This window comes from Ruditapes philippinarum, unplaced genomic scaffold (genome assembly GCF_026571515.1).
Source record: "Ruditapes philippinarum isolate M1 unplaced genomic scaffold, ASM2657151v2 ctg11568_1_1_1_1, whole genome shotgun sequence".
Lineage (NCBI taxonomy): Eukaryota > Metazoa > Mollusca > Bivalvia > Venerida > Veneridae > Ruditapes > Ruditapes philippinarum.
Genome location: NW_026854321.1, coordinates 6,549 through 19,516, shown reverse-complemented (window position 1 = coordinate 19,516; position 12,968 = coordinate 6,549). Strand labels below are relative to the sequence as shown.

At 34.1% G+C, this 12,968-nt stretch overlaps 1 protein-coding gene across 1 annotated transcript; it reads left to right on the top strand.

Moving 5' to 3' along the window:
• The first annotated feature begins 6,298 nt into the window (after positions 1 to 6,298).
• On the top strand, positions 6,299 to 7,767 carry LOC132739808 (alpha-2Db adrenergic receptor-like). Its single transcript, XM_060727616.1, has one exon. It carries the CDS (start codon positions 6,409 to 6,411, stop codon positions 7,696 to 7,698), a length of 1,290 nt encoding a protein of 429 aa, XP_060583599.1. The 5' UTR covers positions 6,299 to 6,408; the 3' UTR covers positions 7,699 to 7,767.
• The last annotated feature ends 5,201 nt before the right edge of the window (positions 7,768 to 12,968 follow it).

Sequence of the window (12,968 nt, the reverse complement as noted above, 5' to 3'; positions counted from 1 at the left end):
TAAATGCGACGACGGCACTACAATACACAATTTTAAGTACAGCGAGGGTTCCAAATATAGTTGGATAAAAATCAAAGTTGTTCTGTTCAAGCCTCTTTCTAAAGGCTAAAGGAACCTGCCAACAATCTGATGACAATGTTAAAGCTTTATTTTACGAGAATTTTAATTCGGTATTAGGTATTTGGCGAAATAAATTTTTCTAATTAATGAACATTATCACTTTGTCATTAATGTAATGTTAATGTAATTTCATTTATTTTATCAAGAAAGTTTGATTTATTATATATTCTTCACACGTTTATATGACTCTGGTTATATAATGCAAACAACGAAATTATTTTGACAGCGTGCGCGAGGGTGTGTCTGTGCGTGCGTGCGTGTATGTGTGTTGTGTGCGTGTGCGTGTGCGTGTGCGTGTGTGTGTGTTTTATACCCGCTACCGCTGCCCATATGGGCGAGTCCTCCATTTCTTTGATGAAGAATTAAAGATGAACTCACCTGCCAGCTTATAGGAGTGTTTAAAACGGACAAGTGTCACAACAGAATGAAAAATTGTAAAAGATATTAGATGGCTAACATATCATATTTCGGGCCTTATTTGGCGTGGATTAAAGTTGAATGCAGTGTATGATTCATCAAGGATAGTTAATTGAAGTAATGTTACATATTAATAGGCCTCAACACACGGTAGGTTTTAGCTGTACATTAATCATTAAAGATAAGATGTATAATTTACTTAGCAATACAATACAATACATCAATACTACCTACCTACCTACCTATCTATCTACATGCCTACCTACCTCATCATGTTTTCCCCACCAAACAGATCCCATATTCTCATTCTCATATTCTTAATTGCGACAGTATTTCTTGAATTTCTGTTAATGTTATAATTGTTGATATTGACCAATTAAGTATATTGTTTATGAGGTAGACAAAAGATTAGGTACTTAGCTAGGAGGGAGCACAAAGGAAATTACCATTACTTCTGGAATAATGGAAAGAAAAACTAAGCACTGTATGAGCACATTTGTCTCGGAGCACATTTGTCTGAAGAGGTGTGACCGATGCCCTCGTAAACATTCATATTTGCAACAAATTGGAAATGAGATAGATGTGTTCAACACACAATAGAAAGGACACTCGAAGCACATATGTTTCCGTAAAATTCTAAAACGGTACTAATTATGTCCGTCCGCATACCGGTTACCATCCACTAGTTTATGTTTTCTGTATCTATTGTACCGATTTTAGGTCACTTCCCATCAATCAAAAACTTCCTGCCTCTGCATAGAAGTCATACATAAACTTAAAGAATATCCCTGTTCTGCATGACACAATGAAAATTTCTACCAGCGCAGTATCCAGAACCAAAACACATAATTATGCAGCGAGTCCATTTTTATTGTTATTAATTGTGACATCTTTCCGATGCTCGAACTTTTTATTATAATAATAAATATTAAATGATTTAAGAAATATCCTAAGCAACAACAAGGTAGTATCTACGGTGACATAAAGTGGACATAGGATTTTATTATTTATCTCGTGCGCACGCAATAGACATTACGTGCGCACGAGATTTTATTATCTATTACGTGCGCACGCGATAGACATTACGTGCGCACGAGATTTTATTATTTATTACGTGCGCACGAGATAGCCATTACGTTGTAAAGGGATAACTAAATATTACGTGCGTCCGCGGATAGGGAATCCGCATTTGGACCCTAGAAGGACTTTCTCGCATGAATAGTTCGACGCCTCGAGTGAGTGTCGAACCTTCAACGGTAAGTGGCAAGTGGATTTTTGAAATTACTCGCCTACGGAGACCCAAAATGATCTAAAGAAAATTGAGAAGAAAATCCCACAGGTTTTCGTTTTTGTCAGACATAAATAAAAGCTATATCTCCATTTTCCGAGAATTGTTGCTTTCAGATCCGCCATTGAAAAAGCAATTACAACGTGCATGAGTTCCTAAAAGAATCCAAGTAATGACATAATTATGGAATACCGGGCCTCGTAATTTCGGGCGAGACGCGACATTCTGACGATGCACGAAGCGAGGCGCGATATTGTTACACGAGATCTCGCAATGTGGAAGTATCCCGTACCACGAGATTTCACGGTAGAATATGTTTTGCTGGAGTTTCGCTTTTCGTGTCTCTCGGTAAAATATCGCGCATCGTTTCATGTCTGTGGGTCTCAAACGCCTGACTATGGTAAAGGAACCGGCGCTGGAGCCATCTGGCCTGGTTGCGTAATGGCGGACAGGTTACTGGACACTATTTCACATTACATGGTCATAGACGTCTCGATTTAAGCTATTGACATTTTGGTAGAAACATTTTAGTATTGGTGGTTCTTCCAAGTCACAGCAGTGTGATTTTTTAAGAGATGTTACAGTATCGAATGTGACGCTAGAAAAATTTCTACTATTCTCATCATTTTGTATCAGTTTTGTCATAACACTTTAAAATTAGACAAGGATTTGTTCATTAAAATGGGTGCAGCTATGTTTTGTAGCTCTTTGATAAATGTCAGTTTTATATCGAATATAAAGGGAATACTATTTAGCGGTATACGGCCTCGAATGATTTTCTTGTCTCGCGTTGACGTACGAGATGCGACGCGAGACGCGAGATTCCGGCAAGATGCAAAACGAGTTTAAATATCGCCCTATTACGGTGTCCCGCTTGGACATAAGTAACATTTTTATTTCCCTTAATCGCTATGCACGATGGTACAATGACGAAAACGCGAAAGTACGATGATGAAAACACGACGGCACGGTGATGAAACAACGATGCGATGGTAAAATCAGGATGATGCGAAGACACGATAGTGAAAATAATATCGCGTTTCCATCATCATGCTATCGCAGTATTATCATCGCACCATCGTATTTTCGCCATCGTAACATCGTGTTTTCACCATCGTACCATCGTTGTTTCACTATTGTACAATCGGTGTTTTCATCATCGTACCATATTGTGCCATCGCGCTTTCACCATTGTACCATAGTAAAAGGGATTCCGTATGTTTCAGTGTACGCCTTCAGGTTTAGCCAACCAAAGACATTAGAATTAATACATACTTCCACTGTAGTTTTAGGTTTAAGATTTCATAAAAAGCATAAGCAAACCCATTGATGATTACAACTGACATGGGGTACAACGGTGAACCTCGAATCTAATTCTGCCGTCAAATATTTCCTATACATGACATGAGACAAATGTGCTTTCTTGTCCCTTAAGAAACTTGATCGGAGCACACTTGTCACACAAATATGTTTTTTGGGGTAGACATTTGAGGTCCCATTTGTCTGATGTGGGACAAATGTGACAGCATCGGTCTTACGTAAGACAAATGTGCTCCGAGACAAATGTGCTCCTACAGAGCACCCTAATCATGCTCTGTGTTCTGATCTTACAGTGAAGAATTGTTCATTCATTCATTCATTCATTCATTCATTCATTCATTCATTCATTCATTCATTCATTCATTTATTCACTATAAAATTATCTGATCATGTAATAATTTGGAAATCTATCATTTGTCATCAAGAATACAAAATAGAACATGATTGTATTATCCTGTAAATCTAGTATTAATTAAGTTTAACGATTTCATTTAATGGTAGATTTCACACATTAAGATTTGCTTGAACATCTATGTTTTGACTTGTGTTGTATTTCTAAATCCTACCGTCTGCTAATGCCTTTAGCAGAAAGTGCTATTATTACATGTATTTTATCTAAGTTACGTGCTTTTTATCTAAGTTAACATGAACCAACTAGCAATTATTTTTAAGGAGCAAACAATTGCATATAAGACTAAATGATAATGAAATGTAAATATGTTTTTTATTGATAACATTGTCCCATTTCCTGTTTGTTGAAGTGTATACTTAACTGACTAAAGATAAACTAGGATTATCTTCAGGTATAGGTTTGAATCGACAACATGGCAAGTAATGAACTGCATTTTTTCTGAGGTTTATTTATCGTCGAATGTGGCTGTATCTATATTGCGTCACACTTCCACTATATTGCGTCACATTAACAGTAGATCAGATGTCATTTCAATATGCTATAGGTCAGCGCATCTTAAATAATTGTTAACGCAACCTATAGACATTGCATTTTGAAATTTAACCATGCTTTTACTACTTATATAACTGAATGCAATATCAGGTAAGTTAGCAAAATATTTTAGCTCAAATACTTGTCAATGTGTAGATGCTGCTATCTCTGACGATTTATCACATTTGTTTTTGTAAATTCGTAAGACATAATAATAAAAATGCATTAAAAATTAAACATGTATTTTGTTTACCATTTAAAGTGTTTACAGTAAAACTATATTTAATGAAATATGTAATAAAAGATTAAAAAAAAATAATGTTGTTTTCATGACCTCCTGATCTTTTATTTAGGAAATAGATATCAATTCTGAGTGCATTGTTGTAGAATAATGCACGGTTTGAGTTCAAATGCGTAGTAATATAATCACGAAGGCCGATAGGCCTGAGTGATTAATTACAAAGCATTTGAACGAAAAACGAAGAATTGATATCTATTTCCATTCTAATACGTCAAGAAAAAATATAATTTTTATTATAACGTTGGACTTTATGTTTGGTGGTTGAATTTGTTTTCGCCTCAGAGTTTCCAATAGAAACGTTCTTTAGAGGTCGTTCCAGTGGGTTGAAAAAAAAACTGTTAAATCTACCGTGTGTAGAAACATTTTGAAAATAACGAATTTTGAAAACGTTGATACAACTTTGTTTGTTTATTTATTTCAGTTTATAATTTTCCAAGCGAAATACAAATTATTAAAAGTGAAATAAATGTAAAACTAAACTCGTTTGCGACATTAAATAGCGAACTTGATTTGATTGTTTTGCACGTGCTGTTTGGCGCTACATTGTGACGTCACGTAAACAACACTTTAAACGTCTGTACAGCGTTAACAACTGAATTAAAGATATTGGTGTTCGGATTAATTTTCTTAGTTAGACCATTTTCTTTCATTCTAGATAGTTTTCACAACAAAATTCGAAAAAAATTGTTTTAATTTATCAGATTTTTTAAACAAAATGGCGCCTTCAATGTGAAAATACACAGGGAGATAATAAGAACGGCGAGTGCATTGTTGTAGAATAATGCACGCTTCCGGCCTTCTTTGTCTATATAGAAAAAATTCCGATAGTGTTAGAATGAAAGATTTGTAGCATAAAACGTCTATGTTTACAATCAGAAATACATAAAAACTTTACAATTCAATATTCCTTTGCCATTTCGTAGTAGGGTAGGAATGTAGATGCTGTAAGTCCCACTTGCTTCACTAATTTATAGTAAAAAGTTGGGTTTTGTTTATTTATTTGTTTTATGGGGGGTTTTTTTTTTTGGGTTTTTTTTTTTTTGTTTTTTGTTTTTGTTTTTTTTTTTTTTTTTTTTTTTTGTTTTTTGTTTGTTTTTTTTGTTCATTCTCGTTATTTTGTAGTAATTCTAATCCCAATTTAAATAATACTTTTTCAATCCGAAGCAATAATATGTAGCTTTAATGATACATATATTGTTATACATTATTTCGTAATAAAGCAATGAACTGGTAACTTCTTTACTCAAAACTTTAAGATAACCCTCATTTCGGTGACGTTTTTTGTTTGTTTATTTTTTTGTTGTTTTCAAACAAAACACCAGTGGTGGTTGGTACAAGCTAATTCAATTATTATCCTTGACTTTAAAATGTGAAACTGTTATTTATATATTTGTTGCCTAATGATCACATTCCATCTATACACGTGATTTCAAGCCTCCTTATAAAGCCAAAAGGTCAAAATCATCGCGGGGACATGAATATGCACTTAATGTTAAAAACAGTAACTGTCACTAGAGTATCAATGACTTTTTCTTTTGTGAATATGATCAAAACTGTGGGTCAATAGCTTGCATGGATTATTTTGACTATAAAATCAACAAACATTGTTCAGCGTTAAGTATTTTTATCATCATAAAATGTTTACTTCCGGGTGGTATACCTATTTTTGGAAGTTATCTTGCCTCGCCGTAAAAATACCTTGATAATACCGTGAATCACCGGATGTTTTTTTTATTTCAATGTGGAAGTTATACATTTGTTGAAACTTTGGTGATAATGTTAGACATCTTTATTAATAAACGTCAATGCTAATTTATAAACTGTACTAAAATTATCAGTAAAGACGAAACAATTTAATAAGGTGTATACGGTCTAGTGAAGGTATTGATTTTAATTATTGATAATGATGACTGAATGAAAATATACATTTGCTATTCTGGACGGTTAGGTAGTTCATTCTAGGACACTTTGAAATAGGCGTTCCGGATAAAATATGGGATAACTCCACCCGGCCTGGTGATGAGGACCTTTTTACAGAAAATAAATCGAGAGGAGTGTTTGAGACAAGTTCCGCTGATAACATTTCTGATTATCTTGGCAATCATCGAAACGTTGGGTAACTTATTAGTGTGTTATGTCTACACGAAAAAATACTCCGCGTCTAATTGTCGTACTTTTATTATAGTGTTATCTGCCATTGACGTGTTTGTATGTGCGGTGATAATACCGTTTGAGATATTGGTACTTATGAGAGAATACAACTTTAAACATGCTTGGATTTGTAAAGTTTCCGTATTCCTTAACACGTGGTTGATGTTAACAGCCGGGTGTTTACTATTAGCCATCGCGATAGACCGATACAGGAAGGTGTGTCGACCATTTTCATGGCAGATAACTCATGTTGCCGCAAGAAACATGTGCATAATGGCAGGACTACTGGGTCTTGCCTTTTCTTGGATTTCACCAGTGATATATGGCGCACAAAAATCAACACATAGTGTTTATAATATCACAATCTCGCAGTGCACTGAAACTTATGCAATGCAATTAACAGTATGGCCGCTTATAAACAATATATCTTTCGCTGTTTTGTTCATTGGAGCTCTGACGGGGATTGTTGTAATGTACTGCTTTATTGCTATAAGAGTTAGACAACATATTGAAAGGAAAAGCATGTTTCTGCCAAATCGACAAACATACATAGTTAACGATGCGGAGGTAAGCGAAATGACAATCATGTCCGGTAAAGTAGCTGTCCGAAAAAAGGCAAAGTTAGTTGAAGACGACACAAGCGATGGTCTTTTTCGGAGCAGTGATTCTCTTGACCGGAAGAGTGTGAACGAAACATCGGAACCAGAGAAAACGTCATTGGTTTTGTGTTCAGTTGATCGTGTTAAAAGCGAGAACCGGTCGGTAAACCGGAAATCAGTTATAAGCCGGATGTTGTCTTTTGGCAGACATTCACTGTCTTTGACAAAATCATTATCCACATCAACAACTAATTCTGTGAGACAAAACATTCGAATAGACCCAGAAGCTCAAAGGCAAAAGCAAAGAACTGCGTATATAATGTTTTTAATTTCGCTTGCATTTATTATCAGTTACCTGCCCTTGATTTGTCTTTTATTAATACGCGTCTCAGACAACAGATTTGTGCCTTCATTGAATGACACAGAGAGGGCTGTTTACAAGTTTTGCTTGAGATCATACTATATAAACTGTGTTGTTAATCCCTTTATATATGGATTATGGGATTCGAGATTCCGGAAGTCGTGCAGAAATATCGTCTGCAAAGGAATATGTAAATAGTTCCATAAATTAAACCGATAAATGAATAAATGAGTTAAACACTATTAAAAGGCTTCGTCGCATATGTATTTATTTGCATTTCATATTTCTATATGTACATGTACATAAAATAATGCAATTAAATTAGTTTAAACCCCAATGAGCTACACTGTAAAAAATTACCGTAAAATTTTACGGGAAAAGTCCTGGCAGCTGGTTTCCAGGACTTGGCCCGTATATTTACGGGCTATCCGTAACATGTTTTGGCGTAAAAATACTGGTCAAGCAGTAAAATTACAGGCCTTAAACATTACGGAGGCCCAGTAAATATACGGATCAATGCTGGAGTCCAGCTGCCAGGTGGGTGGGGTAGTAATTTTCAGATATTAAGCATAATTTTATAAAAGCTTTATATCGAGTAATCAAATGACATTCTGAAAATCAATTAAATATAACATTTTGTTCTTTGAAAATCGAAACAAAAAATCCGTAGCGAGCAAATTCTTGTACTAATTAGGATTTTTTGTAAGACATGTTTTACCTCTTGTCACACTTAGTAAAATGGCTGCCGTGGAACGCTATCCCGCAATGCAACGCAAACGAAGGTCCGATACCGTATAGTAGTGTACGGGCTAAACCCGTTACGGAATACCAGTAAACGACTATAAATTTAACGGTAAATTTTTACAGTGTATTACAAGAAATTGTAGAAAGTTAAGGTATCTGAGTACCGATATTGTAAAAGCGTACTTTTAGTTAAGAAATTTCAAAACGTTCTGGTGTAAAACATATTTAAATATTTCGAATTTTCACAACAATATCTTTATTTATGTTTTATTGAACAATGATTAAGTCTGATGAACATCAATACAACAATTATATCGCATAGCCTTTATTGAGGCCATTTTGACGTATTAGTTTTTAGAACTAAGAACATTTATATCTTAGAGGCTCAGTATAACCACGGACTTTAACTGACATGTAATAGGTCGGTGATATTAAAGAAGGCGGTAAGCCGATTTGCACCATGTTCTCAATGACAGTTTAGTTTTTTCGCGGTCAAAGTCACTCATGGCCATAGCCAGACTTCCGTACTTGCATACATGTAGATCATTTATCCATATTCGAAACATTTTTTACGTATGGATAGGCTTACATTGTTTGAGTTTGTTAGTGATGCAGAATCAGCGAGAAAGTAAATTATCATTCATCATGAAGAGAGTTAACATACCAACACATCAAAAAAAAATAATATAAAAAAAATAACATAACTCAACATTATCTTCATTAACGGGATATTTCTGTAAAAATGATCGCCTCGGTCTAACGGCTCATCATTTGTGTTAGCAAACTCATCCCTCGGTGTCGCCCCAGTTAATGTTATAATCCGTAACTAACTCATTTCATATTCTATAATAACTATTACTTATCAATGAAAGAAACAACAAGCATTCCATGCATCATGTGTGTACATTTTTCTACGTAGGGTTGATTGTAATTTATTCATTTCTAAAGATTTCTTGACAGCAACATTAACCTTTAACTGACACTATGCCAATCCACGGGTAAATAGTGAGTGAACTGGGGATAGTCAAAAAAAGATTACATTTTGTGATAATTTTCTTTCAATTTTAAAATTTAGTTCGCATGGACGATAGATAACTCACGCGGGGGTCCTAAGAAATTGCTGTAAATATCCTTTGAAATTGACCTTTAACATTCAATTTATATAAAAAAAAATAGGGGACTGTCTTTACAAATGTTAGACAGATTTATATTTTATCCTAAACATTTTCCGCAATATCATCTGTTGGTCAATCAATATTATTATACTAGTTAGTAATCAAGTCTTTTCAAATATAAGTCAATTCAGCTCAACTTTACAATCATTAAAAATGAGTACGAAATATCGTATTTCATTAATGCAGTTTATTAGAAGGGAGACAACGCTGGTATGTCATTATGTTTTCATATTGAATACTAAGTCATCTCCCTTTACAAGTTAGGTTGTCTTCTGAAAGGTTATGTTTTTTTTAGTTTAATTTTAAGTTTAAATACTTAAACAAAACCCACCCTTTTTCCCTCCCGGAATATTTTTTCCTTCTTGCTTGTTGTGCTTTCCTTATTTCTAATTTCAGCTTTATTTAAAAGGGATGTCAGCTCAATAGTGTAATACGAAACGTCATGGTCTGGATTTTTCAATTATGCCTTTATACTTACAATTTTGAGACAAGTGCCTAAAGACTTTAATTGATGAAAATGTTTACTTTCTCTTTATCGCATTTATGATTGTATTATTTTTACGAGATCTGCATAAGTGTAATAGTTTTGATATAATGGCGGTTATTATTACATTGTTATACATGGTTTTAAGCAAACTTACATTAAATATTAAACTTTATTGTACGTTTTCTTTAAATGAATATTTTGCTTAAGCAGAACGTTTTTATTGAGTTGTATGTATGTTATATGTTTATTGGCATATCTGAGCACGGTCCGTTGTTTCTATAGTCCGAGGAATAGTCTGAGGAGGTTTCCTCCAACGGATTCTACGGTTCAAAAGAAAAAATTGGGTTTTACGTAGGCGGCAAGTAATTCCTAACGACGAATATTACGATCGAACCCTGTTAGAGAAATTGTTTCTATGTTTGAAAAATTGTCCTGGACATTGTATGGCAAGTTTTGTGTCGGTGATATGCCTTTGTTTAAAATGTTATATCCTTTTTTCAGAGATTTAAAAAAACTAATGGCAGTATCTCTCTTTTCAAAATGTAACTTTAAGTTAAATTTATTGAATATATCTATAACAATATTAATTTTAGCTTTCTGTTATCCAGAGTTTATCATATCTTGGCATTTTGTCAGCACGGTTGTCTCTTTTTTTAAAATATAATTTTAATTGAATTATATCTTGAATAAACATAATTAAAAAAGGCAGCACGCCCCAAAATTCATGGTAATTTTTGCATGAAAATTTGAAAAAATTTAATCAGAAATGATTAATATTGTTGGTGAAGTAAACAAAAGGAAGCAATTTACATATTTTCAATGTCCCCACTTACAACAAACGTAAATTACTAAAACGTGGTCAAAATATGTATAAATAGCCCTTACTGCGTTAGTAACGCAGTAAGAAATATAGTTGTAAATGCTGAAAAAATCAGTCCATTAATTGCACAGAACATGTAAAATATTACTTGAATCTTGAATCTTTTTACATATCATAAAATTTTAGTACATTTTTATCAAGTTTGATTTTATTGAAATATTTTGACTCATCTGGAGGCATGCAGCTTTAAGCTTCCGATATCCGGAGAAATTCATGTCACTTCCGACTGTCTGAGTAAAATCAGCCATATGGGCTTTAGTCCTATAATATTATAATTTATATACATGTAATTGACAATCTCATACTACATGTATTATTATACAGCCATAGACAAAAAAACTGCAAACCTAAGTAACCGCAAGTAAAACGCTATCAATCTAAGAGAGTTGTTTTTATATTGTTCCCTTTGCTAATAATGTCACTTAAATTTTAATTGTTGTTGTTGTTGTTTTTTTTTCTTCATGTTCAGGACGATATTGAAACCATCGAATGCGAGGAATCAGGGGGCAGTACCTGAAGTGGATGCACACTTGATTCTATTGAAGCCAAATGATTGCTGCCACACTTGATTCTTTTGAGCCAAATGATTGCAAACTTGACAAAATTGCAACCTTAATTAAACACGTACAGATATAAAATGAATAAGGAAAACAGGCCAGAAAATTCAACTTACACTTATCATTTACAAATTAACGCTTAAAGTTAAAGAATATCCTTATTATTGTACACTTTATTTTTAAAACTATCCTTTACATTTTGTTTATATAATGGCAAAACCTACCCCTTACATTCTATTTTAAACATTTTCCCTTAAAATTTTATTTTAGAATGGTAAGAGAACTATCCTTTAACATTTTATTTTAGAATGGTAAATGAGATTCACCGATTTAAGTGTGTAATTTTAAAAATGACCAATGAAAATTCTTCTGTATTATATTCAGTTCCTTCTGTGTTAATTTTACAAGAAGTCAATTCTTCGTTCCGAAAAAATAAAAATAACATACAAACCCACTTACAAGGACAAGATTAGTGCGGTTGTTATTAAATTTTCATGTAGGTAGCCATTTTGTTCAAGTTTCAACCATTTTTCTCGCTTACACTTCACGTCCTGGACTGTTGAGGGAATATATCAACAAACTAGAGATTAGATAAGTTTGATACACAATAAAACGTTTGTATTATTTAATTATATTAATGAATATGATTAACTTTTGGTACAGTGTGTGTTAATGAGTTACAATTTGATAAAACATGAAATAATTTTCTATATAAATGTTGCTTTCTTTATTTTTAAAACATACTGATGTTCGTGAAGTTGGCAGCCTGAGCAGCCTAGCAGCCTAGCAGCCTGAAAGTTGGCAGCCTAGCAAGCCTGAAGTTGGCAGCCTAGCAGCCTGAAGTTGGCAGCCTAGCAGCCTAAGCAGCCTGGCAGTCTGAAGTTGGCAGCCTAGCAGCCTTTAGCAGCCTGGCAGCCCTAGCAGCTAGCAGCCTAAAAACAAGCCTTAAGAAAAACTAAGATACTAGTAGAGTAAAAAGTTATAAAGTACATACATGAAAACCGTCTGAAATACATTAGTAGCACTTTCTTTAGATCATTCTACGCCTTTTTCAATATCGTGATCTTTTATTTTTTAAGATGTTGAACTTTATCGTAAACATATTTTTTTCATTCTTGACGCTTCGAAATTTGATGTTAGCAGCCTAGCAGCCTGGCAGCCTAACAGCCTAAAGAAAACTAACGGAATAATACAAACATGAAAACGGACGGAAATGAGTCGGTAGCACATACTTAGACTATTCCACGTCCTTTTTTTCAGTATCGCGAACTTAATTTTTTTAAAAATATTGAACTTTGCTTTTTTTTTTTTTTTTCCTCTTTGAAATTTTAGAGCAGCCTAGGCAGCGCTAGGCTGCCTGGCAGCGCTAAATAAAACTAAGAATAGTACAAACATGAAAACCGTCGGAAATACATTAGCAGCACTTCTTTAGATCATTCCACGCCTTTTTTCAATATCGTGACGTGGAATAGTAATGTGCTAACCGACTCATTTCCGTCGGTTTTTCATGTTTGTATTATCCTTAGTTTTCTTTAGGGACTGTTAGGCTTGCCAGGCTGCTAGGCTGCCAGGCCTGCTAGGCTGCCAGGCTGCTAGGTGCTGCTAGGCTGCCAGGCTGCTAGGCT

Excerpts from the sequence above, each read along its gene's own strand:
- LOC132739808 (XM_060727616.1), top strand. The coding sequence starts at position 6,409 with ATGAGGACCTTTTTACAGAAAATAAATCGAGAGGAGTGTTTGAGACAA.